Raw genomic sequence first — 26,889 nt, forward strand, 5'->3', positions numbered from 1 at the left:
GAAGTTTTGGAATCGAAAAAGAAAACGTGATGCATCATGTTTGCAGGCATCAGAAGAGATGTCGCTATCTCCGTTGTTTGTTTTTTTCTTCGCTTGTGCTCCCGGTACAGAAATTTGTGGCGTCGCGTGTGATAGTTTTTGATTTCAGTTTGTTTACGCGTTGTATGATTTTGTGAGCGGTCGCTTCGTGTTCGCGTCATGGAGCAATCGACTACATTTGACCAGAGGATTGACCCCCGTAGGGCGGGTCTATGATCGGAGCTACTACACCAAGCGTGACATAGCTGCTTGCAAGGGATTCAGTTGGACTGATTTGGTGAGATTGTTCCTTTTTTCTACTTTTGTCTATTTAAACTTAATTTCTATGAATGCGTATCGTTTGGAATCATTTGATTCGGATGAGACTCTTAACTTTTATTTGTTTACATTGTGTTTCAATCGGTATTCTTAAGAACTTCACAAAATAAGGTTTCAATATTTAAATTGAGCTGCTCGTCTAGCCTGGTGGCTGCCGCTTTTGCTTACTGAGTAGAAGACCGTAGGGGATCCACATTGTAAAGATTCCCTATTTTCAGCTTTTTTACAGGCTGGAGTTGTTGTTTGAACCATTTAGTTTATCAATTTAATTTATCTGTATAACAATTATTCACAAGCATTCTTCCAGGTCAATTCAAGAATAGTTTGATGATGATAAATCTTCCTAATATTCACATTACAGTTATGACCCGATCCTGTCAATCTCTCCGCGCATCAGACTGTTATTTTTCATTAATTCCACATAATTGTAATTTCATACCTTCCTCCTTCAAGATGAATGTTTAAGATACACATACTTTGCTAGCTGACAAAATGGGGTCATTGCTGTATGATTATTCACATTATCCATTCATTCAGACTGGATCTTTTGATTTAACTTATTTGAGTTTTCTTACAGCTCTTTGATGACGGAACATCATTAGATTTATACTGTAATGATTCACTCTTACAGCTTTCACCCTAGTTTTGTCTGTTGATTTGATTGGTTTGAATTGGTTTGAATTGGTTTTCAGAGTCGCGGGTGATCAATTTTGCTCATGCTCATGCTCTAAGTTTATTTTCAGCATTTCGATGATGGAACGTCTTCAGATTTATATTATAATGGGGCTTATTACGGGTGTCACATCACGGTGAAAAGTTGTCACTTGTCGTCACGGTGAAGTGATTCCCATTTGATTTGTACGGTAATCACGGCTCTTATTCTGAGTATCACTTGCTTATCACCGTGTAGTGACACCCGAAATAAGGCCCAATGATACACCATTTGGTTTTGGCTTCGGGCAAATCCAAGTATAATGCATGATAACACTGATTCAATTAAAACCATGGTCGCATCACTTATCAAGGTGAATCTTGATCCAACGAACCCAACTTACTAACAAAATCTCCTTTCCAGTGTCTTTTGTTGGGGTGCAGAGGTAAACACGGCCCACAAACAACAAAGGTCACTCTAATATTCCTTCCCTACTCCCACCTGATTGCAAGGACGTGGCCGGCGCCGTTATTGATCTACAACATATAGAATCACTGAAACTTGTACAATGAGAATGGACGGTCACTCCCAGCCCCATTCAATTGATTCATTGTACAATTTCACTGATTCTGATCAATCACGGAGTAGCAACCATTGATATGTGCAGTCAATCTAAGCTAAGCTAGCTATTGGTTATCGTATATGTTTAGTGTTTATAGTAGTACATATCTTTCATTATTGTCTTTACATCATTTAATATTATTGTAAATTACATTTTATTATACTTAATTCTTAATGTTAGCTATTATGAGCGGCTCCAGGGAAGCATAGTGCCAGCTTGAAAAAAAAATCTGAATCATTCATTATCTGTTTTGTAAAAATCTTGTGTTTATTGTATCTTGTTACATGGCATTATAACGCATTTTCAATATTACATTACATTTAAATAAGTATTAACCCGGTAACACACATTTCAGGTCATCCAGGTCTTAAATAAGATGGGATCCGTTCCTTTTATCAACAGTTGTGATATTGCATCATATGCTGAAACTATGAATTATCGCGTATTTCTGTTGTTCATTACATACCATACCATACATACCATATCATGTTTTGCCGTCTAGTGTTTTGGTTTTTAGATGCTCGATAATCTTAGAGGGATCGGTTTTGCTTAATGAGCAGAATATCATGGGTTTAATCCCAAGCTCTCCCACAACATAACAAAACACAAACATATCAAGTATCATTCTAGCTAAAAATATTTATTTGCATAATATAACCTGGAAATTTCAGGGTTACATCTTCCTTATTGGGAGCTGAGGAGACATAGAGCTGCATCATATTGTATGTATAATAATTATTATTTTCATTGCGGAATACCAGTTTTTTTTATCCATATAAATGTATTTTCATTATTACGTATTTTAATGTTCTGATATATTTCATTTCTCCATTACATATGTTTACTATATATATAAATAAATACTGGGTTGGGAGGGAGCATCAGGGTATCATTTGACCTGAAACTGGACGATTGGAGTGGTATGACAACCGGAGTCTAGGAGGGAATAAACACTATCATTTTCTTTATCCTACCGATTCGATTGTGATGGTGTGAATTCTACTCCAACAGTTTCAGTGAGATTGACGCGCCCTTCTTAACAAACCATCCTGTAGGAAGCTTAATAAGTATTGCGAATTGCGTTATTCGATTTGTTGGATCGTATCGTTGGAAGGAGATTCTTAAATTCCCGTGGATTTCGCGTAAGTGTCTCTGCTTACGGGTCCACCACACCGTTTTTGGCCCTTCATACAGCGATATTGTGAATTCAGATCGGTAGCTCAAATTGATCTTGCTATTAAGTGGAGCTGCATACAAGACAAGATCTTCGAAGGGATGGTGGCTACCTTACATACATACATACATACAAGACGATTTCGTAGGGATTGTGATATCAGTTGAATGGAAAACTCGCTTTCAATCTGTTTCGCAATTTTCGGAGCTGATAGTCCCCGGTCCAGCTCCACCTTCTTCACGATAGCTCTGTCAATTCGGTCAGTTGTCTTTGAAGGACGCCCCGATCGCATAGCTGGTGAGATAAAACCATGCTTTTTGTACATCTGCATAATTCTAGCGACCGTATCTTTATGAAGCTGGACAATATCGGCAATATCACGGTAGTTTTTGCCAGTTTTGTGATGTTCAATAGTCAAATTTCGGATACTGATCGAAATTTGGTCTTTTTTGGGCATTTTGAAACAAATGACTTCCAGTTTGAACACAAAACTGTGCATACAAATTTGTTTTTCTTAAGAATATTAAAAAAAAACATTGTCTGTTATTCTATTTTTACTTCTTACGAGTTATGATCCCGTATGGAGATAAAATATTGTTTTAGTTTATGCCGACACATTGAAAAGTCAATGGTTTCGCAGTATTGATTGTTAGACGCCATCATGCGATTTAATGGTCCAAATTTTGCATAATTTGTGAGATGATGGGTTATGACAAATAAATTTCGATTTCTTCAGAGTTGGTTGGAAATGCTAGCATGAAGCTTTAGTGTGATGATTTATTAGCTAGAGAATGATCTTTAGAAGAATGTAGGTGGATAGTTCCGTTAGAGTACGGCAGTATGAAAATTGAATAGAAGTTGAAAATTAACGAAGGGCCATTAAAGCGACAGTTTTCAAGATGACGCACATTTTTGCCTAGCCCGTACGATGTACGCGGGGACTTGAAGTATGTCTCCAAGTCCACAGGCAAAAATGTGCGTCATCTTGAAAACTGTCGCTTTAATGGCCCTTCGCTCATTTTCAACTTCTATTCAATTTTCATACTGCCGTACTCTAACGGAACTATCCACCTACATTCTTCTAAAGATCATTCTCTAGCTAATAAATCATCACACTAAAGCTTCATGTTAGCATTTCCAACCAACTCTGAAAATCGTTAACTTCGCGTATGAAGTAACATAAAAAACACTTTGAATGTTCGATTTCTTAGTTGTCGTGTAGGTGCATACAAATTTAATTTTGATTATAATAGATAACAATCTTCAGCTCTTGATCCGTCTAAAAAATGTCCGTTGGCGGCAATAACAAAGAACATTCTATCCCACCGTGAAAGTGATCTGGCGGGATTTGCAAAAAACAAATTTAAAGCAATTCTCTGCTCTGAGGATCAACACTTTTGAAAATAATGTGTCGAAACGGTAACCATCGTTTGTATTTTCATATTTTGTGCATCAAACAGCACCCTTTTAACGTAAAAAAAAATGAATTTTAACCATTCCCAAGTAACAATTCAGTAGCCATTTGGCATTAATCTAGATAGCAAAAATACAGCATTTCACAGTGTAAACCATTCGTGGTTTATAATTCAGCTGTTTGCTGTTTTTGAAACCTTTTATGGTTTGACAAGAAAGTAAAGAAACTGTCATGTTTAAAAAATAAAATAATTTAAAGCCACTCTCACCCTCGTTTAAACTGTTCTGTAAATCAATCATTAACTTCATTAGCAATTGTTATTAATATCTTGATAAAATATTCTAGATAGAAATCATTATAAAAGCGACGATAAAACCATTCGGTTTTAAATGAGTCCAAAAAGCATAACTTGTTGCTTTTAAGTGTTTTTAAAGTGTGCAAAATTTATGACAAGGAAATCTTGAAGGCTAGACGAAGTAGGATGAAATTCATGCGATGCTAACGACCAAAGGGAAGTCGATTTCAGCAATGGATGAACTTGTACAATCAACGACTGAGCATCTGGCGGAGAAGAGCGGCCGTCGAATTATTAAAACATTTTCAAAGCCACGATCTGACTAGTGTTGATCATCTCTTATGAGAAACAGTCTAAAAACATACCAGCCTTTTCCAGATCTTGCGTATAGATGACGATCGGAATAACTTGCATCAGTACCGACAGAAAACCACTGAAACAGTCAGTTCGGTTATCAATTTTATCGGGCTTGAAGCCGGGATTGACATTTTCCAGTTCGGTGACTATAATCACTATAGTCTGATGCAAAACTTGAAATTTTCGCTACACAGTGTTCAAACGGTTTCAAATCGGGTCCTGTAGCCTCCGAAAGTTTAAACTCATTTGATAAGAAACTGACTTGGCACAAACCATTTGGGAACACCAAAAATTTTGTTCGTTGTCTTCTAGCCTTTTTCCATATTGTACTGTTAACAAGTTCTATTGCTATTCTTATAGGAACTTTTATCAGCTACAACTTTGCAGAAAATTGTTTTTCAGCCAAACGTCAAATTAAATAGTTATCAATTGTTTAAGAGATTGATAATCTTATAACAAGTTTAAGCAACTGTATTGTGAGCAACACTGTATTCTGCAGTGTGACATAGTAGCCCTGATTTTTGTGCTCTATTCTACGCGCCATAAACACCAATGTTGCCTGCTGAACAGTTGATTGAGCATAATTATAAGACACCAGTGACTTGTATCATTAATAATGTTTGTTCCTTACATTTGATCGAAAAGTGGTCTTCAACAAAGTTGTAGTTGAGAAAATTTTCACCAAGCTCAGTTATCATTTGTTAAAGTAGAGTGAACTGGTGAATTTTGAGATAGATATGAACCAAAATTATGGTTTCCCCATGGTAATTTCCATATAAATTTCAAATGATTTGTGCCAAGTCAGGTTCTTACTAAAGGAGTTCAAATTTTGGGAGGATAATCAGGACACAATTTGGAACCGTTTGAGCACTGTGGAGCGAAAATTTCAAATTTTGCATCACCCTCACCAATAATCACCCTTAATTGCATTGGATACCTTCAGATGATGGATTCACAATAGATTCCACCAGATCGCGACTGACGACAGCTAGTAGTTTATTGTACGATGAATTCTATTTCCACAGTCTGACACAGATCAACGATGTTGTGAATTCCAAATCACGGATTCTCGATTAAGTACTCTTTAGTGATACAGGGTTACAAATAGGGCTGTTAATTTGTAATCCGATAACGTCTTTTCGTTAACGCCTGCTATTAACTGCTATGAGAAATCAGTCATTGCAGACGTTAACGAAAAGACGTTATTGAGTTATCGATTAACAACCCTGCTTAGAAAGCTGTTGCCAAAGCTGCCGAATCACTTCTGGACATTGACACCCTAGTTGCACACTTGTTGCAAATCGGTTGAGGTAACTTCTTTGTGACTTATTTAGACACCCAGGCATCGTGTCATATCAATGATTCACGAACAATTTCAAGATTACAACAAGTTTGAAATTCGTCAAACATGCTAACTAAACGATGCACTATCCTCGATCGATAGGGAACTCTTGGATTCTGGGCTGGTTCTGGATGAAATCGTCGGGGTTTTCGCCTCTTCAGCGTCCTCCATTGAAGCCTCATTGGTGGCCTATTGGTGGCCAATTGAAGCTATATAGACCAATACGTCTCAATAATCAAAGCACTATACGTAAGCTAAGATAACCGGTATCGTCCGGCCCTGATGAGATCTCATCGACTAGGGAAAATGGATGTAATGTCGGCCTAAATGCCCCTAATTTGGGCCCATACATTAATTCAGCAATCGACTAAACTTTCAATAGCGACCAAAAATATCCATTAGTACCGTCCCAATGACGCGTTCATCTAGATAAAATTGATAAATAGCAGATTTTTAGCGATGGGCCCAATCTTAGATCCATAGGCCAGCATTAGAGCCATTTTCCCTATATTGAAAAAAAGCTCAAGTGTTCTGAGGAGGCTTAGGCTACAAAATGGTGAGTTGACAACCTGGAAGGAGCGGAATACCTAGCCCTGGTCCTCACCAGTTCCTACTTCACGCCTCCTCGAGTCATATGATAACAAAAGACTACCAGCTGAAACATGGACACAGCTGGGTGGCGTAGCCTGGGCAATGTTGCCAGTCCGGCAATAGCAAAGTGAAGAGGTGCGACGCGAACACTGGCGCGGTAACCATAGTACGGTGATAGAGGAAATGCTTCACCAAGCCCGAGCGTCTGTTCACCATGGAGGTGCGGCTCAAAACGGCGTCTGTTCTACATGTTAGGAGCGGCTGATCACCGTCCTAGTGCCAGCGTGGGACTCTAAATAGAGCTGTGCACGATGGTCCCCCGGCGAGACAGGGGATTGGGGCAGGCCCAACAAGCCGCCCTGGAAAAAAAAACAAAGTTGCAAATACCGAAGAAAGAAATACGGATCGGAACAATCGGCACAGACCTACGCGACGAAATAAGGACTACGATTGGAAACTCGGAACATGGAACTGCAAATCGCTCGGCTTCCCGGGTAGGTTAATCTATAACGAACTTCAACCACGCAACTTCGAAGTCGTAGCACTGCAGGAACTTTGCTGGACGGGACAAAAGGTATGGAAAAGCGGGCATCGAGCGGCTACTTTCTACCAGAGCTGTGGCACCACCAACGAGCTGGGAACCGGCTTTGTAGTGCTGGGTAAGATGCGCCAACGCGTGATTGGTTGGCAGCCGATCAACGCGAGGATGTGCAAGTTGAGGATTAAGGGCCGTTTCATCAACTACAGCATCATCAACGTGCACTGCCCACACGAAGGGAGACCCGACGACGAGAAAGAAGCGTTCTATGCGCAGCTGGAGCAGGTGTACGACGGCTGTTCGCAACGGGACGTCAAAATCGTCATCGGCGACATGAACGCTCAGGTAGGACGGGAGGCAATGTATAGACCGGCAATCGGGCCAAACAGCCTGCATGCCGTATCGAACGACAACGGCCAACGATGCGTGAACTTTGCAGCCTCTCGGGGTATGGTAGTTCGAAGTACCTTTTTCCCCCGCAAGGATATCCACTAAGCCACCTGGAGATCACCTGACCAACACACAGAAAACCAAATCGATCACGTTCTAATCGACGGGAAATTCTTCTCCGACATTATCAACGTCCGCACGTACCGCAGTGCGAACATAGATTCGGACCACTACCTAGTTGCAGTATGCATGCGCTCAAAACTCTCGACGGCGCATAACACACGTCGAAGTCGAACGCCGCGACCCAACATTGAGCAACTACGGGACGCCTGAGTTGCCCAGGACTACGCGCAGCAGCTGGAAGTTGCACTACCCACGGAAGAGCAGCTTGGCGCAGCTTCTCTTGAAGATGGTTGGAGGGACATCCGTTCAGCCATAGGTAGTACTGCTGCAGCGGCACTAGGTACTGCAATCCCGGACCGAAGAAATGACTGGTTTGACGGCGAATGCAAACTGTTAGTAGAGGAGAAGAATGCAGCACGGGCGAGAATGCTGCAACACCGCACGAGATTGAATGTGGAGCGATACAAACAAGCGCGGAACAGACAAAACTCGGTTTTCCGAAGGAAGAAGCGTCAGCAGGAAGACCGAGATCGCGAGGCGATGGAAAATCTGTACCGCGTAAACGACACACGGAAGTTCTACGAGAAGCTAAATAGTTCGCGCAAAGGCTACGTGCCGCAAGCCGATATGTGCAAGGACTTGGACGGTAACCTTCTCACGAACGAGTGTGAGGTGATTGAGAGGTGGAAGCAGTACTATGACGAGCACCTCAACGGTGAAGCAGCAGAAAACGAAGGTGGCATGGCAACAGACCTTGGAGCACGCGTAGAAGACGACAGGCTGCCGGCCCCTGATCTTCAAGAAGTTGAGGAAGAGATCGGTCGGCTGAAGAACAACAAAGCAACTGGTGTAGATCAACTACCAAGTGAGCTATTAAAATACGGTGATGAAGCACTGGCTAGAGCGCTGCACTGGGTAATTGCCAAGATTTGGGAGGAGGAGATATTACCGGAGGAGTGGATGGAAGGTGTCGTATGCCCAATCTACAAAAAGGGCGACAAGTTGGATTGCTGCAACTACCGCGCGATCACACTGCTGAGCGCCGCCTACAAGGTACTCTCCCAAATTCTATGCCACCGTCTGTCACCATATGCAAGAGAGTTCGTGGGGCAATACCAGGCGGGATTCATGGGTGCCCGCGCTACCACGGACCAAATTTTCGCGATTCGGCAGGTTCTGCAGAAATGCCGCGAATACAACGTGCCCACACATCATTTGTTCATCGATTTCAAATCCGCATATCATCGATTTCAAATCCGCATACAATCGATCGAGATCAGCTATGGCAGATTATGCACGAGTACGGATTTCCGGACAAACTGACGCGATTGGTCAAGGCGACGATGGATCGAGTGATGTGCGTTGTTCGAGTGTCGGGGACACTCTCGAGTCCCTTTGAATCTCGAAGGGGGTTACGGCAAGGTGATGGACTTTCGTGTCTGCTGTTCAACATCACGTTAGAAGGTGTGATCAGAAGAGCTGGGATAGACACGAGTGGCACGATATTCAGGAGGTCCATCTCCTTGGCTTCGTCGATGACATTGACATTATGGCACGGAACTTTGAGATGATGGCGGAAACGTACATCAGACTGAAGGCTGCAGCTAGGCGGATTGGACTTGCCATCAACGCATCGAAGACAAAATACATGAAAGGAAGAGGTTCTAGGAAAGACAATGTTAGCCTCACACCCCGAGTTCAGATTGACGATGACGAAATCGAGGTGGTCGATGAGTTCGTGTATTTGGGCTCACTGGTGACCGCCAAAAATGATACCAGCAGAGAAATTCAAAGACGCATTATGGCAGGGAATCGTGCCTACTTTGGACTCCGGAGGACGCTCCGGTCGAACAAAATTCGCCGCCGCACGAAGTTGACTGTCTACAAGACGCTGATTAGACCGGTGGTCCTTTACGGCCACGAGACCTGGACTATGCTCGTGGAGGACCAACGCGCCCTTGGTGTTTTCGAACGGAAGGTGTTGCGTACCATCTACGGTGGAGTGCAGATGGATGACGGAACGTGGAGGAGGCGAATGAACCACGAATTGCACCAGCTGCTGGGAGAACCATCCATCGTCCACATTGCAAAAATTGGGCGACTACGGTGGGCTGGGCACGTCGTAAGAATGCCGCACGACTACCCAGTGAAAATGGTTCTAGAAAGCAACCCAACACGAACAAGAAGAAGAGGCGCGCAGCGGGCAAGGTGGATCGACCAAGTAGAAGGTGACCTGCGGACCCTTCGCAGACTACGTGGCTGGCGAACTGTGGCCATGGATCGAGTAGAATGGAGACGACTTCTTCGGACAGCAGAGGACAACAAGGCCTTAGCCTGATTGGTAAGTAAGGGTGTCCCAGGATGTCTAAGCACGACTTTGGAACACCCCTGCTTGTTTCAGATGACGTTGTTTACATTGATCATTGTATACATTTCGACCAACAGTTTCGTGTATGCAAGTGTCGGTTCTTTACATTTACGTGACAATGCGAAACATTTCTCCGGAAAAGCGCAAACAGATCGTGTACAAATGGTGTAACATCCCCAACATTTCTCTGAGTCAATTAGCAAAATCGGAAGGTGTAAGCATTCGAGCCGTTCGAAACGTGATTCGGAAGTATGGCGATAAATGACCAAAATCTGAAGCGGAAAATCGTGCAATCGTGGTTCGAGACGTGGCTAAAAAAGTGGGATCCTCGAAGAAAATTTTCCAGCGGGCCAAGGCAAGAATGGATCTGAAGACTTATAAGAAGAAGAAGAAGCCAAAGCGGAGTGAAAAACAAGCCGCATCCGTCAAACCGAGGGCTCGGAAGTTATATAACCAATTGCTGTGCGGAAAATCGGTGTGCGTGATTATGGACGATGAATCATACGTTAAATTTGATTACAAAACTCTTCCTGGTGATCAGGGGTCACATTGCGAATCTTGAAACGAAAGACTTTTTGTACGAACGCTAGTATGAAAAAGTTTTTCGTTTCGATATGCGCAATGTGGCCCCAGTACTACACCGTTCGTGATGGCAGAAGTGTTGACCACGCGGACAAGTCGATTTTTACCGAAAAATTCGGTAAAAGGCTATGGTTTAAGCCATTTGTGAGTGTGGTATGCTTTCCAAACCGTTTGTGATAACGGAGATAATGACAACCGATGTTTACGTGCGTGAGTGCTTAAACAAGCGTCTATTACTCATGATCCGCAAACCAAGGTTGCAAAGACTCATTTCAGCTAAAATAATGTTTTTCGGAATAATAAAACCAAAAGATGGTATGATGGCATGTTTTACTTGTAACTTACAAGAAGAGGTTACAAAGTATGCGTTGGAAACATAAAACCTGTAAATTTAGCTTTCTATGAGTCACAATCAGCGATTTGCTGATCGCTGAGTGAGTGAGTGAGTGAGTGAGTGAGTTTGTGAAAAATCGCTGACTGTGACTCTCATGAAGTGAAATAAACAGGTTTAATATGTCAAACACATTCTTTGCAACCTCTTCTTGTATCCTACCAATTCAAAATTTGATCATGGCATCTAATTATTTCATAATTTAGAAAAACATTGTTTTAGCTGAAATGAGTCTTTGCAACCTTGCCGCAAACACGACTCCTCAGTACTGGTTTGGCTGGATTTGGCGTCGGTTCATTACTCCAAGGACACGGTAGCCATGGTATAAAGCCAACAAGGTCCAATTCGTATCCAAGGAGATGAATTTGATAAATTGATTCATACAATACAATAAAAGAGTTCGAAAGGAATTTTTGGGAAAAAAATGTCGAAAAGTTCAGACTAGAATCTCAAGGATGGGTTGAGAAGAATTGTGAATAAAGCTTTAAGAGAATTTAAAGAAAAATGCAACGGTAGTTGTAAGTAGAACTATTAGAAAACCTGTAGATATATGAATTGATTTATTTGTACAGGCTCAATAGAATAAACTTTACAGAGCGAAAAACCTGTGGATAATTCAATGACAATTTTGAGTAGATATCAATTTTATTCAAAATAAATTCTAAGGAGTAGGTATTCCAAATGATATCAGAAGAAAGTTTTAAGGAAATTTCGAGGAGATTTTCAGAGGAATATGAATAATAAGTTATATTGAAAAATAATTGAGTAAAGGCAGTTTTCAAAGTCCACTCGGGATAATTTTCGATTTTACTATGGCTATAAGTTTTATCGATCCGTCAGGTGGGACTGTAAATGAGTGCAATAATTCCATTCTCCCAAATAATTTTTCCATCTTCACGCATGCTTCAGCTCCTGCTGTGCGAACTATTTTATTGCACTTGGCATAAATATTCTTGGGAAGACAAACTCAAAACTGCACTCAATGCAATTGCTTCCGACGCTTAATATGCAATAATTTGCACGATTATGCAGAGTTATGGGCAGTGCGCTGCTGAATTTTTCATTTTTCACAAACATAAAACTCAACTCGAGCTTGCTCGCTGGTGACCGTGTTGCTCTGTCAGTAGGTTGGTTGTAAATATATTTTTTTTTTTTTTAAAAAAAAAAAAAAAAAAAAAAAAAAAAAAAAAAAAAAAAAAAAAAAAAATTAAATATATCTAATATGCTAGGTTTATATACAACGACTTCATAGCGGTTGTTGTCTTACTGCTTCTATTCGTTTCTTTTGGTTTGTGTCGGCACGAGGTGATGGTGACGCGAAGCAAAAAAAAAACTATTTGCATGACCTATAACTATGGTGGCTTATCAGCTTAGGCTTCGCGATGTTATAGCTTTTTCGTTCTTTCTTTTCGCAATGGGTTTCAATCAGCTGTTGCATGCATATATGTATGCATACAGTTTTAGGATTGTTCTACACAGAAAAAAAATTCAATTGTAACCATCGCGGTAAATCTGCTCTCGTTTAATCTATAATCGGCATAAACAACGATATCGTTTACAAGCTTCTATGCAGCACTGCTGGTTTATGCAAAATTGCGCATCAATTTACATGAAACATCATGTAAATTTATGCTAAATCTAGCGTTAACAACGTGTGCGTTATATATCGCTTTAAATTGCATGAATTTTTCAAACGGTGTATGTACACATACTTTGACTATGTGCATACGCCTATCTGTTTAATGCCTTGTTCAGACTACGGAGTTACAACATTTTATAATTATTATCAACAAGAAAAATATCATTATGATATCAATCAAGCCTTGTAACATGTTATATCTCCCCAATCTATACAAAGAAAAGGATTATTGTACGCGCATTAATCTGTACAATGAAGATTTTAATAATTTGATAATAACTGCAGAGTCTGTTATTCAATTTTTGTTTGATCGATCCAGAAGTGGCTTTCACTTAGATCAATGAACAAACTAGAAAAATCTATAGCAGTAATAAACAATCGATGATATTTTAAACATGAATATTATTACATTTAGTCATATCGAAATTTGTCTCTATCCGTGTAGTTTGACCCTTATGGTTGGGTTCAGGGCCGAGAAAAAGCTGGAATGATTGAAAATATACTAGGAATGTGCAGTTTTCTTTTTCTTTTATTTATTTTTATTTTTATTGGATATTCCATTAATTTGAAACTACCCGAAATTAGTGTTATTTCACCTTTTGCTACCTAAATTATTGTCTTGGTTCTTGTTATAATATTAAAAAATGGTAGAAATTACTTTGTTCTAGATCAATTTAGCTTTTTGGGAGCATTTGTTTTAATTACACTCAAGTCCTTTTTGCCCGGGGAATATGTACCGTGTAAAAAAATCTACCAAGATTTTGATTTTTCACATACTAAGATAAAAAAAAAAATGATTTTGATGCCATTCGCATTTATTCGGTATGGTTCAACTGGAAATTTATTTTTATTTTTTCGAGACTGAAAAGCCATGGTCCATATAGACATAGGATAAATAACACTAATGGATCTAAGATTGGGCCCATTGCTATTTATCAATTTTGGATGAACGCGTCATTGGGACGGTACTAATGGATATTTTTGGTCGCTATTGAAAATTTAGTCGATTGCTGAATGAATGTCTGGGCCCAAATTAGGGGCATTAAGGCATTCATTTCCCCTATTAAAAAATGCATTTACTCTAAAAATTGGGTTTTTTTAAAAAAGTATTCCATTCGATTAAAGAAAAAATGATTTCTTAGATTTTTGATATCTTTGTCCAATATTTTTAGAAAAATCAACAAGTAATTAGTTATTTTTTTCGGAGCGGTGAACTTCATCTGAAACTAGAATTTAATATCAAAGTCTTTTTCAGAGTTCAGAGTTTTCTTTTTGAAATTGATAGCATTTTTTCAGTGTTTCTGAAAATCATATTTTTTTGATAATAACTTTTTTAAACGATTTTGTAATAATTTTTTTCCAAACAATCATGCAAATTGTACATCAATAGCGCCTCTTTCCAAGCATTGGCACAGTTGCTATCAATATCCTTAACCGATCAGACGTATAATACCATTCTCGGATTTCTTTTGCGGTCGCGCGTGAGTTTTGTTGCCTATCCATGCGGGCTTTGCGAGAAAACTGTGTCGTTTTGGATGCATCCATTCTGCCTAAGCGGCCGTGTATTGCGGAAATCGCACCCATTCAACACACATACACATGGGCCGGGACCAACGGCTTTACTTCACTTCCGAAGGAAGACGTGACCAGAGATTTTTATGCCTCAGAAAAATCCCACCGACCTCGGCTGGGATTGAACCTAGACCCATCGGGGTGTTAGAAAGCAGACACGCTTACCACTACACCACCGGCGCCGGCCTCAACTTGATATGTCACAGGTGAAATGTATTCAGCCACACAATGTGAAAAACGTTGTATACCTGGGTATGACAAGCAACGAAGTAGCAAGAAGAATCGCTTCAGCTCATCACCTGAAGCAGTTAATGAAGTATAAGGGAAAAAAGGATCTAGATTTAAATTTATGTCGAAAGCAGCGCTGTCGACGTACGTTTGCATGATAATGACATGGAGAATGTGGCTATCATCGACCATATGCGCCGGTATGAAGAAGTGATAGAAATTCGCAGTGAGGTTTGGAAGAGTTATTTTCCAGGCTTCAGCAATGAAGTGCGCGTTTTGAAAATGAAACAAATTCTTCCCATCCCGTCATTCATCACCGTGCATGGCAAAATTACACTGGTATCATACCCAAACCAAGTGAAAAGATGTCGCAATTGTGAGCGCAAATCTTACCCAAAGCAACGTTGCTCCGCGGTGGCTGCAGCAGCAAACAAGGACAATACTTTCAGTAGCAGCATCAACAACAACTACGTTAACAGCTAGCAACATCAACAAGAACAAGAACAAAAACAACGCCAACAAACTCCCATCAAACGCAGCCAACAGTAAGCAGTGGCCCTCTCTCCCGAAATCGATACCAATTGCAGACCAACAGCAAAACAGTAAAACCGAAATGAAACGTCAGCGAATAGGACACCACAAACAATGAATCAAAAATATTGAACGCAAATAACTCAAGCCTGATCTCTGTGAGTGGTGATATTTGTCCCTATACGCATCGCCCATATACAATCCCCGATCTTTCGCACATTGACGATCCTGAAGAACGGTGTGCATGGGTAAGATCAAGAAGAAGATTGATGCCATCTATTTAGAGCAAATTGAAAATAAGAAAAAAGAAGAATAATATATTTTAACTATGATTTATACATTTATATACATTGATAGACCTCGGCTCCGTTAAGTTTAACTGCATTTGAGCCTAACAAATAAACGAGTAGTTAAAAAAAGCATTGGAACAGGAATAGTTGAACCATTGGGCTTGGGTAGTAGAGGGTTAAGATTTTAAGAAAGTTTCCTAAGCCCGTGCCATTTTTACATTCATTTTTTTTTTCCTTTTGGTTTGTTTTTTCCGTCGATCTTGTTTTCCGTGCTGAGCACCAATGCTACCGATGTGCCAGGAAGGCAGCTCCCACACCTGGACCCTACCTATCGACCCATCAACTCATGAACCGGGGACCAACGGCTTTACTTCCCATCCGAAGGAAGGCGTGATCAGAGATGTTATGCCTCAGAACATCCCGGCGGCGCCGACTGGGATTGAACCCAGGCCTGCTGGGGTGAGAGGTAATCACGCTTACCACTACACCACCGGCGCCGTTGTGTGCTTCATATACCCTCCTTTTACTTTTTGTTCTTCAGTTGGTCAATTCATACCGCGATTTGTTTTAAATATTATTTATCACAGCCCCTGCTCTTCATTCAAAGATTCTGAGCAGCTCCATAACGTGGTCGTGATTACTGGCTTAACATCGCAATTTTGAGTCTCGTGAAGCAGATGTTCGTTCGCTGCAAATTCATCTAGCTGCTTGAAATCGTCACAGATTGCTTTGCTGAGGCAAGTTTTACTTCCTTAACGTTCCTGGAGTATTCGACACCCCGACCACTTCTAACTACAATTTTTGCTCCATCCCTTGCAACTACAGTGTATCTATCAGTCGAAAAAGTTGGATTAGATTTCAATCGTTTCTGTTGAGTCGCGAAATGTGATTCATATGCACTATTATAAAGCCTCTACTCAGCGATCTTGTTGTAGAAGGTCATGTAGAATTGTTTACCTTAGTTCAAAGTGTTGGCGTAGCGAAGTTGGCAGTGTCAAGGTTTTCCAATGCGGTCATTTCGAGTTCGAATCCAGGTTCCGGTGCGCAGGGGGTAACAATTTGGATGTATGCTGAAAACTAATTTCGAATTATTATGATTATTGAATAATCGGGAAAAGGTTGAATAAATGCCTTTCAAGTTCACACACAACTAAACAGCAGAATAGCAGTTGTATAGAAGCGTAAATGGATATGCAATACATACTACCTTGTCACAATCGTCCCAATAGCCATAAGTAGCTGACTTTTTTTTTTTTTTTTTTTTTTAGTTCAGTCTAGATTTTTAGCTTATGGCTAGTTCATCTCCGGAGTAGCTGACTAAGTTCGCCAGCTTTGCTTGTATAGCGGTTGAGTAAAGGTTACCTTATATTGTATAGCATTTGAATACAGCTTGAGGCTGTTTTTCTTTTTTTTTTATTTATTTATTATAGTCACTTTAACGCTCTTGGGTCATTCGTGACTTGTCTAGGGGTGAGATTTAAACTCATTACCTTGACATGGATGTTAACCACTACGCTGGGCTCACCCCCATTTGAGGCTATATAAATGAAATGAGCAAAGCACTTACATTGTGATAATTGTTATATGGGTTCCTTGGGGTACCCGGGACTTTTTAATGAATTTCTGGAGACGAAACAGCCCAGGGATGAGAAGAATCATTAATAATTATGTATAAACATTTTTTTTTAATGAACTCTCATATGATTTTAGGGCCCCCCTCATGCAAGGCTGGATTTGAGAGTGCAAAGGTGGCAATTGCCTCGCTTCTCGGTTAAGGTAGCCTTCTCTTAGTTATCCTTTATTATTGTATTACTTTATTTAATATTTTTTTCTAAATTTATCATATTTTCTTGAGCTAAAGGAAACTATTTCGAATTTACGTCCATTCATAATAGTTGAACCGGTTTAGTTCAGATACAATTTTACTCGAAAAAAACCTTGTCCATCGGTATCATCGAATAATGTAAAAATTGTCATAATTGTGCACGAAATCAATACAAATGAACACCCTCTTCATAAATTATGCAAAAAAGGAGGAAACGTTCTCTGTGTTGCTGTAGAATATTAATCCTCGAAAATATCATCCTGAAGCATTCAGTATGTATAAAGAAATTTTTAAGTGACGTGTATGTAAGGTAGCCACCATCCCTTCAAAGGTCTTGTCTTGTATGCAGCTCCACTTAATAGCAAGATCAATTTGAGCTATCGATCTGAATTCACAATATCGCTGTATGAAGGGCCAAAAACGGAGGGGTGGACCCGTAAGCAGAGACACTTACACGAAATCCACGGGAATTTAAGAATCTCCTTCCAACGATACGATCCAACAAATCGAATAACGCAATTCGCAGTACTTATTAACCTTCCTACAGGATGGAAGGGCGCGCCAATCTCACTGAAACTGTTGAAGTAGAATTCACACCACCAAAATCGAATCGGTAGGATGAAGAAAATGATAGTGTTTATTCCCTCCTAGAATCCGGTTGTCATACCACTCCATTGTCCAGTTCCAGGTCAAATGATACCCTGATGGTCCCTCCCAACCCAGTATTTAGTTATATTATGAAAATATACGTAATGGAGAAATTAAATATTTGAGAACATTAACCATTAAATAATAATTGATATTCTGCAATGAAAATAATAGTTATTTTACATATAACAAGATGCAGCTCTATGTTTCCTCAGCTCACAATATGAAGTGGATGTAACACTGAAATTACAAGGTTATATTAAACAAATTTATATGTATTTTACTTCTAATTACTAATAATGTAAGGATGTAAATGTAAAGTGTAAAGTGTGATGCATAACTAACATGGCTAACAATAAAATGGGATTACGAGAAAAATAAAGGAAAGATCTCACCCGATATATTGCAAAGGAATCCATGACATCACGATGATTTCGAAGAGCTCCAAGAGATATGCTGCCGCTACTTCTTCAACCGGTGTTAACAACTGCACTCTCGCCTTTCGGTTTTCACACAGCAGCGTAAACCCCATCAACCACGATATACACTCTAGCTGCTCCAACTAGAGAGATCTCAGCAGAGAAAAAAAGGACTGCATCCACTTCCCATCACCAATCACTCGCGACGCCAGCTACTCACCGGCCGAATCAACTCGCGACCAACGCTGAAATCAGAACCAAAAACTCCAGCGACCGAAAACCCACGTGTCTAATAGCGGCCACGGCACACTTCGATTGCATTTCTGAAACACAACCTCAACGCAAAAACACGACGATGACAACATTCGTCCGGGAGGCGTAACGCCAGCACGCACAAACAAAGGGAAGACAAAATGCACACACAGAACACGACACTAGCTGAACTGCTAACGTTGAAAGCCAAACGCGAACTGGTTAGCTGATTCCTGAGATATGGTTGGAAAATGTCCCGGTGAATATTGGTCATAACTCTAGAAATAGCCTGAATCGAGTTAAACCCATCAATTAACATGTGAACTCTAAAGAAAGATCAATGGTTATCATGTTGGGCGTTTAGGACAAAATTGGCCAGATCCGGACATGTTCCAGATATCCCAGGGGAAGTGTCTGACATGGACCAACACCTATCATGCGACACCTCAAATCACATGATTATTAAAAAACAAGTGCAGGTGGTTATATCAAGTGCCCAAGACCATATATAACACATCCGGACATATTCCGGTTACCCCAGTTTCTGACTTGAACCAAAACCCATCATGCGACACCTCATCATGCGAATCACATGACAATTTAAAACATGTACAATTGTGGTTATCTCAAGAAGCTAGGATCACATGGGACACATCTAGACATGTTTCGGGTGCAGTTTGAGTAGTTTTCAATTCCTTTCAATGGACAAAATCCATCATAAAGCTTAGTAATGGAAATAGATCATTTGGGTCTATTTAGGATTTGAATTAACGAATTCAAGAACGGTTTACACTTTTATTCGTCGCGGTTTCGAAGGAATTATCAAAAATTTTCCCTAATACGACCCAACAAGCGGCGCACAACGGTCTCGTCCACTGTTTTGGTGGTTTTATCCCACCAATTTTTCATCTGAGCTGCCGTTTTGATGACTGTACAGTAGTTTTCAATGGGACTGAACTGGGGACAATTGGGTGGATTGAAGGTTTTCGGAACAAACTGGACTCCGTTGTCCTTATACCATTGTTGTACTTCCCGGCTGTAGTGACAACTCGTAAGATCCGGCCAAAATGTCACCTGACCATCATGTGACTGGATGAAGGGCAGAATTCGCTTCTGGAGACATTCGGTTTCGTAAACCTCCAAGTTCATCATTTACTCAGAGACGAAAACCTTGGTCTTCTGGCCGCAATTCCCTGCCAGTTCATATATTTGCGTGTGAATTTATCCGCAAAAGTATATTTGAATCTGCCAGGGACACCTCCTCGAGCCTTCGCCTTGTAAAATGTTGATCGTGGAAGCTCTCTGAAGTCGGCCTATGCATAGGTTTCATCATCCATAAGTATGCACCCAACGGACTTGGTCAGCAAGTTTTCATACAGCTTTGAAGCATGGGTTCTAGCTACGGTATTCTGCTTGAGTGATCGATTGGGTTACCTACTAATGTGGTACGTCTGTAAGCCTTGGGGGTATCGAATTCGCTGCATTGTACTACGGGCGCCGCCCGTACTCGAATCGCGATCGGACATACCTGGGTTGCTTCTAATGAACGACCTTTCCATAGAGCTGACGGTTGGAAGTTCCACTTCGGCGTTTACTTTGAGGCTTCCAATTCGTCGTCAAGGTTTCTCTGTACGTTTTGAGCACGCACCATACGGTGTTTCTAGGAAAATTCAACACTTTAGCAGGATTTTAAAGGTGACTGTGCACGATTAATTTCTAAGCTCCTCTTGCATGGTGACTGTCTCCAAAACAAAAGCGTTTTATGAACTGAAAATATACAATGTTACTGTTATTGTTGATGTCAATAGATAGACGTCAGAAGCTTCCGAAAACGTCCACTAGGAGCGCGGTAATAAGCAAAGAGTTTGTTGTATTACTAAGCTGGCCATGGTTTACAGCACATTATATCAATTTGTAAGAAGAGTCAGATCTCACCATAGGTGGTTTAATTCAGGTTTTAAAATCATTTTACATTTATAATATCTGTCGGTAGTTCGAATTTTAGTGGATGGTTTATGAAATTTTAAAAGCTGGTCGCAACCTACGATAGTCCGTTTCAAAGTGGTCTTGTGTTATATAGGGTCAATTTAGGCCGAACCCATTTCGATCCTTCATTCAACCGGTTCTGAAATAATCGATTTTATTGGATGCTTTCTCATCAGTTCATTGTAGCGGGTCCTTGTTTTGTATGAGGAGATTGTAATTCAGATAAAATACCGCAATAAATTTAGTCACCACCTCATGCCTTTGTTTTTAGAATGTCGGATTGGATGACCATATGGTGCAAAAGAGTGTCCTATATTTCGCTTACACTTTTCTGCAACGTGTATTGTCATTTGAGGCGCACACTTGTTTGAGAATAAATTATTCAATACACATTGGTATACCTACCTACAGTTGTAAAACACTGTCCTTCAGCATGTAATTGATAAGCTTCTACTGTCGTTGAATTTTTTTTTAGAATTCGAACGAAATTTTCAGACGCTCACGTGCTTATCAACGGACTTTTTTTTCAAACATTGTATTTATCAAATTCAGAGGGAAATTACGTTGCATTCTTTTTCTGGCACTTTTCAGATAGACGCCGCTCTAAGTTTATCATCTTCGGAAGATACTGAAACGACAGAACATCGCAATCAGGCAAAGGTAGACACCATGCTGCGGAAAAAGTACGAAGCAGCGCACTGGAAGCACCCAGGTAAGGGAAGAAAAATTGATAAAGTTCGAAATGTTTCCAGTTTTCATACCAAACGATGATGGCATGTGAAGCGGTTTTGCGGGTATTGCAAATTCAAATTCTTTACTTGATTTTGTTTATCTTTGCGCTGCCGTAGATCAAATACAACATTCTAAGACTGATTTATCAATTTTGTTCGAGCTTGTAAACATTTTAAGAAGCTTTATTTAACAAGATGTTGCTGGTCTCCCTTAGCTCGATCGGTAAAGGCGCAGCTATAATGCAAGACCATGCTGGTGGCGGCTGGGTTCGATTCCTGGTCCGATCTAGGATTGTTTCCTGGAAGTTGCCACACAATTATATTAATGCAAAAATGGTACACTCTTCGAAAGCTCTCAATCAACAACTGTGGAAGCGCTCAACGAACACAAAGTTAAAAGAGGACGTAATGAAGTCAATATAAGAAGAAGAAGTTATAAGTTGCTTTCTCAAAAGAGTTGCAAATTAGCATGATTCCTTTCAGTACATTTTATAGTACCAATAATATGCTGTTTCGGTTTCTGGCTAAGCAATCTTTAAATTTATGTAGCGTTCTCCATTGCTAACAAAACCCGAACATAATATTCACAGCCACACAATTTATGTTCATTTGATGATTTTTTTTTTGTTTACATAAATCCACTTAAGTATAAATAACTTATCAAACAATATTAAACAGCTTCAAATGCGCTTCGTCCCGCAGATGATCATTCCGAGAGTCACCAAATTGATTTCGAACTTCGCCGAGCCAAAGAGAGGAGAGCCCATGAAGAGGTGCTTTCGGGGCGCTACAGAAATCCCGCATTCAGCCATCGTAAGCATATTTCCGGCGTCGAGATTGTTTTGAAGAATTGAGTGGCTCTTGACATGAGTTTTTTTTCCCCTTTTCCTTGCAGCAGCAACATCAAACGGCAGTACACAACCGGTTCCAGTCATGGAACGACCACCTTCAAACAGTATTAGCACCGAGTTTAGTCATAGTAATTATAGCAATAATTCCTGTTCAATCGATTCCAAATCACCTCAACCCCTTCCCGATGGAGATAGTGACCTGGCAGTGGAAGTGAACTCGAAATCCGTACCAGCAGTGGAAGCTGTTCCGTCCGTTAAGGACTTCGTAAGAGAACCTAAAATTGGTAATTATTACATAAATCCTTACGTGAATAAGTCGTTTGTTAGTTAAACTTGATTTCATGTTATAGGTATTCCCAGCAGTGCCTCTACCAGCGACAATGAGTCCTGCGTACTAAGTGCGACCCTGGAATCCTCCGAGCTAAAGATGTGGATCCGGTCAGAGTCGGAAAATTCGGTGCCATCTTGGGCGTCGTCGATAAGCCTCGACAGCCAATCCGAGGAAGCGATTCTCGATTTTATGAAACGGTTTGTGAAAGTTTTGTTTCGGGAAAGTTCCGCCATTACGCTAGAACTGAAGTCGGACTTTGGACAATATGCGCGGGTGAGTTGGGGTGCTACCAATATTTTTCATTCTTCTCTGCTTGTATTCAGGCACACCAAATTAAGATTCAATTAGAGCAATTTAACTATTTTTTTTAAAGTATTTCATCTCTCTTAAAGTTCTGCATATTTATAACATGGGCAGTTCTTTGGAATACTCATGAGCTATCAAGCAATCCAACTGAAAAAAAAACTCGAAAGTATTTTCTCACTCTTGGAGGTTACTTCTTCTTTACTGCATGAGCAATTCATTAACAGACAAAAGTTTTTGAATAATTGAACTGAATAGTCCAATTTAAATCGCATTTTCACTCTTGGAGTTGTCTATTTCTGTATGACATGAGCATTTCTACCATACATAAAAAAATAAAAGTTATGAGAATCTGTCAATGTTACTTAGGACCTAATGCACGCACAATGTTCAGCTTGATATCTACATTTGAAGTGAACGGCGGAGACAGAGAATAGGAAAAATGTCGCAGCCCATTCTTTTTCAAACAGTTTACAGTGATTAAATTTAAGCTGCAAGCTTTCGTGTGACATAAATTATCATCTGCCTTATTTACGTATAATTATAGCGTCTATTCTTATGGGTGATTAGTATTCATTCATATATTTTAATTCCATGCAATAAATATCAAATAAATGCAGTAATTAACCAGCAACCTTCTACATGACATAAATTTATGTCGTGCGCTGGTCTTGTCTCCTTCTTTGTGCGAAAATATTCAGTTGCTGGTAGAAAACAGTTCAGAAATGTCACGACATTTTTTCCGCTTGCCAGTTTGTTTTTGTGTGTCTTCACTATGGTCATTGCGAAAAGTATCAGTGATACATTTCTTCAATGTACGCTTGATATTTGCCCAAAATTTTTCGATGGAGCGAAAATCTGGACAATTTGGAGGATTGATACTTATTTCAATAAAATCGACATTATTCTACTTATACCTTTTAATGACATCCCTGTTGTAATGGCAGCTGGCTAAGTCAGATCAGAACTTTACGGGATCTTCATGTGACAGAATGAATGGCAAAATTTTCTTCTGGAGACATTCCTCCTTGTAAAGTTGTCCATTCATAGTCGCTTCAGTGATGAAAACCTTTGCTTCCTTTCCTCAACTGCAGATGCCTTGCCTAATCATCAACTTGCGAGCGAATATATCTGCAAAGACAAATTTGAATAAGGTTAAATTTTTGGACCTGGAATTCGTCCAAACTCCATTTTCACGTAAGTTTCGTCGTATATCAAAATACATCTGTTATACTTGGTCAGAAATAGCTCGTACGAAAACCTTCTCGCATACAGATTCCTCCATTCCTCCTGCCCACGTTGAGTTTTCAACGTGAGTGTGCAGAATTTTTTCACGTTTCATCTTCGATAACTTTGTTTCCTGATTAAATGTTCGCCACTGAATAAACAATCCTTGCAGATCAAAACGCTGTCAACAGTTTCTTGAGGCGAAAACTAGCGAAGATACAGTAATTAAAAAGAAGCGGCCAAATACTAACTGGAACAGACTTTTGGAGCAATTCCAGGTCAAATACCGAAAACAGATTCAATTTTTGGATCGACCTTCTCCGATGTGTATACACATTTGCGTGATTGTTTGTTATGGGCAATAATTAGAGCTTCCATCCTGGGATGTCCCGGGATGAAAATCCCGGGATTGTGACATTTTCCGGGATTACCGAATCCCGGGAATTTTTTTTTATCAATCCCGGGATCGTGTCAATCCCGTGAAATTTTTTTATCCCTCTTTTACCCCATTAAATATATCTTGGAATATCTGTAGCAGAATCCAGAACTTTCACATCTTATGAAATATATCTATTCCCTTCGTTTGTCATTCATACTGATTTATCGAAAGTATGGCACACAGACATCACGTTTTGTATATGATCGTTGTACAAGAAGCACTCGTGAAAAATAAGATCTAGCAGTGAAACAAACCGTGAACATTTTTATTAAATTTTATAATCGCGTATCTAGATGGTACATAGACGAAAATCAGGTTGAGCGTTGTGAGATGTCCGTTCATCGTTCATAGTTGATCGAAAAACCATTGAAATGCATTGTTAAGATGGTTGGAAGTAGTACTAGTCTCAACTGATGAAAAAAACTCAGTATTTGCAGTTTTTAGAGTCCTTCCTTAGATTAGCGAGCTGAATCTTGTAAAATGCTTACTCCTTCTGGAGGAACTTCTATATGTCAACGTTTTCTATCCTGGCTTCCATAGCTCTCCATCGCTGTCATTTGTTACGCACAAAGGCATGCATTACCTTTACCCGTTAGTATGTAATCAATGTAATCCTAATGCACGGCAAAATAGTTTTTACAAAAACATTCATGACAGAAATCATCCACCATAATCATCATGATCTGTACGGACTAGTGTGAAATTTGGCTGACAAACATAATATCACGTCACATTAGGGAATTTCTTAGAGAGACATTCATTTGATTTCAGAGAACTTCATAGAAGTTCGTGGAACTTCGTTAAACTTCAGGGACCATCATAGATCTTCAGGATACTTCGTAGAATGTTAAATAATTTCGTGGACGATGATTACGGAACATCGCATGAATTATTTGAAAGTTCAGCAAGCTGGGCAGAAATTAAGTGATACCTATCGAAAAATTAAAAGATGTAAGCTATGGAAAAATCTTTGAAGTACTGGGAACTTCAAAGAAGTTGACGGAATATCCCAGGATTTAGAGTTTAAGTTCAAATTTCTTGAAAGTACAGGAATCTTCGTATAACTGATATTCACGGATTTGCGATGATATCTCTCGATATTATTCAAGACTTTTCAACTTAATCAAGTAATGTTCTGAAGATCTGCAACTGTTCAAAAATTCAAACGACATCTTTTAGACATCCTTCCAACATGGAAGTTTGATAAGAGACTATTTAAAGGATATGCAGTTGGTCCGAGATTTAAAGACCTCTGGATATTTTTCAAGACTTCAGGTTGATCAATTATTATTCTTAAGATATTCAACTGTTCATAAATTCAAATAATGTCTCTTGATAGTCTCTCAAGATTGCTGGTTGGTCAGAATCTGAAGATCTTAAACTAGTCAAACTTTCAATTGGCTCTCTTAAGATGGCAGATCGGTTAGGAATTGCTTAAAGATCTCAAGCTGATGAACGATCACAATAAAGTCCTCTGGATTTTTTGTTTTCAAGGCTTCAGGTTGATCAAGTATTAATGTGACGATATTCTCCCAAAACTGTACGTTGATCAGGAAGTATTCAAAAGATCTCCAGCTAATCGAATGTTTCAGTGAAGTCCTGTGAATATTCAATTGGATCAAGTTTTATTCTGAAATATCCGATTTGGTTACATTATTCATATTCAACATATTCAGGAAGAAGCTTTAAATATGAAGCCAAAAACTTCATTTCTTTAACAAAAATCTTCATATGCCAGCATAAAATAAAAAAAACCATCGGAAGCCTGCTACAGCTTCCGCAGGTCTTGAAACAACTTCACATATCATGAGATGTCTTCAAAATGTCTGCATGAAAAAATACCTTCACAGAATTTTAAATGTCTTCAAAATGAAGATGTGTCTTTAAATCTGATGTCCCTAGTATTGAAGGAATCTCATTTTTTTTATCTTTCTTCGAAGGAGATGAAACATATGAATATTAAAACAATTTACTATCTTTGTTCCCTTCCCGGGATCCCGAGATATCAAATAAATATTTCCCGAATCCCGGGATGGTGGAAACCACCGGGAAATGGAAGCTGTAGCAATAATTCACATTTTTACTAAAATTCGGCAATTTTGGATCATGTGAAATTTCCAAAATGGCACCCTGAAATTTTTAAAACATTGTAGCACGGAAACGGCATTTCTGATCGAAATTACGTCTGAGAAAAACTTGTGGGTGTGTATTTACAATCTAACTCCCACTGACTGGCAGTGGCATTATGGATAGAATTCTCCTGCAACCATCTTTTCTATAAATAATTGCAAGAATCTTAAATCCGGGAGTTTAAAGGTGACAGCTATATCTCAACTCGAAAAGCCCCTTTCAAGAACGCAAGCACCCCGAAGCTATTTTCGCATACGATAAGCCCCGCTTCAATACATTTCAAGGTGGGAG

At 39.7% G+C, this 26,889-nt stretch overlaps 3 protein-coding genes across 6 annotated transcripts in view; all 3 read left to right on the forward strand.

Annotated features, from left to right (window-relative positions):
* Positions 1-26,889, forward strand: part of LOC135707248 (non-lysosomal glucosylceramidase) — a 352,494-nt gene that overhangs the window by 227,263 nt on the left and 98,342 nt on the right. The window lies entirely within an intron of this gene.
* Positions 1-26,889, forward strand: part of Mtpalpha (monolysocardiolipin acyltransferase Mtpalpha) — a 221,644-nt gene that overhangs the window by 104,279 nt on the left and 90,476 nt on the right. The window lies entirely within an intron of this gene.
* Positions 1-26,889, forward strand: part of LOC135707252 (uncharacterized protein KIAA0513) — a 40,552-nt gene that overhangs the window by 7,898 nt on the left and 5,765 nt on the right. The window contains exons 2-5 of one of the 4 annotated variants that reach the window (XM_065229043.1): positions 21,178-21,298; positions 21,996-22,130; positions 22,213-22,452; positions 22,519-22,772. In XM_065229043.1, coding sequence (XP_065085115.1) covers positions 21,178-21,298; positions 21,996-22,130; positions 22,213-22,452; positions 22,519-22,772 — 750 coding nt within the window. The remainder of the gene's footprint in view (positions 1-21,177; positions 21,299-21,995; positions 22,131-22,212; positions 22,453-22,518; positions 22,773-26,889) is intronic. The other 3 variants (XM_065229044.1, XM_065229045.1, XM_065229046.1) reach the window with 3 other exon arrangements.

This window comes from Ochlerotatus camptorhynchus, unplaced genomic scaffold (assembly GCF_037179485.1).
Source record: "Ochlerotatus camptorhynchus isolate MF236.1 unplaced genomic scaffold, CSIRO-AGI_Acam_v1.1 ptg000306l, whole genome shotgun sequence".
In the NCBI taxonomy this organism is placed as follows: domain Eukaryota; kingdom Metazoa; phylum Arthropoda; class Insecta; order Diptera; family Culicidae; genus Ochlerotatus; species Ochlerotatus camptorhynchus.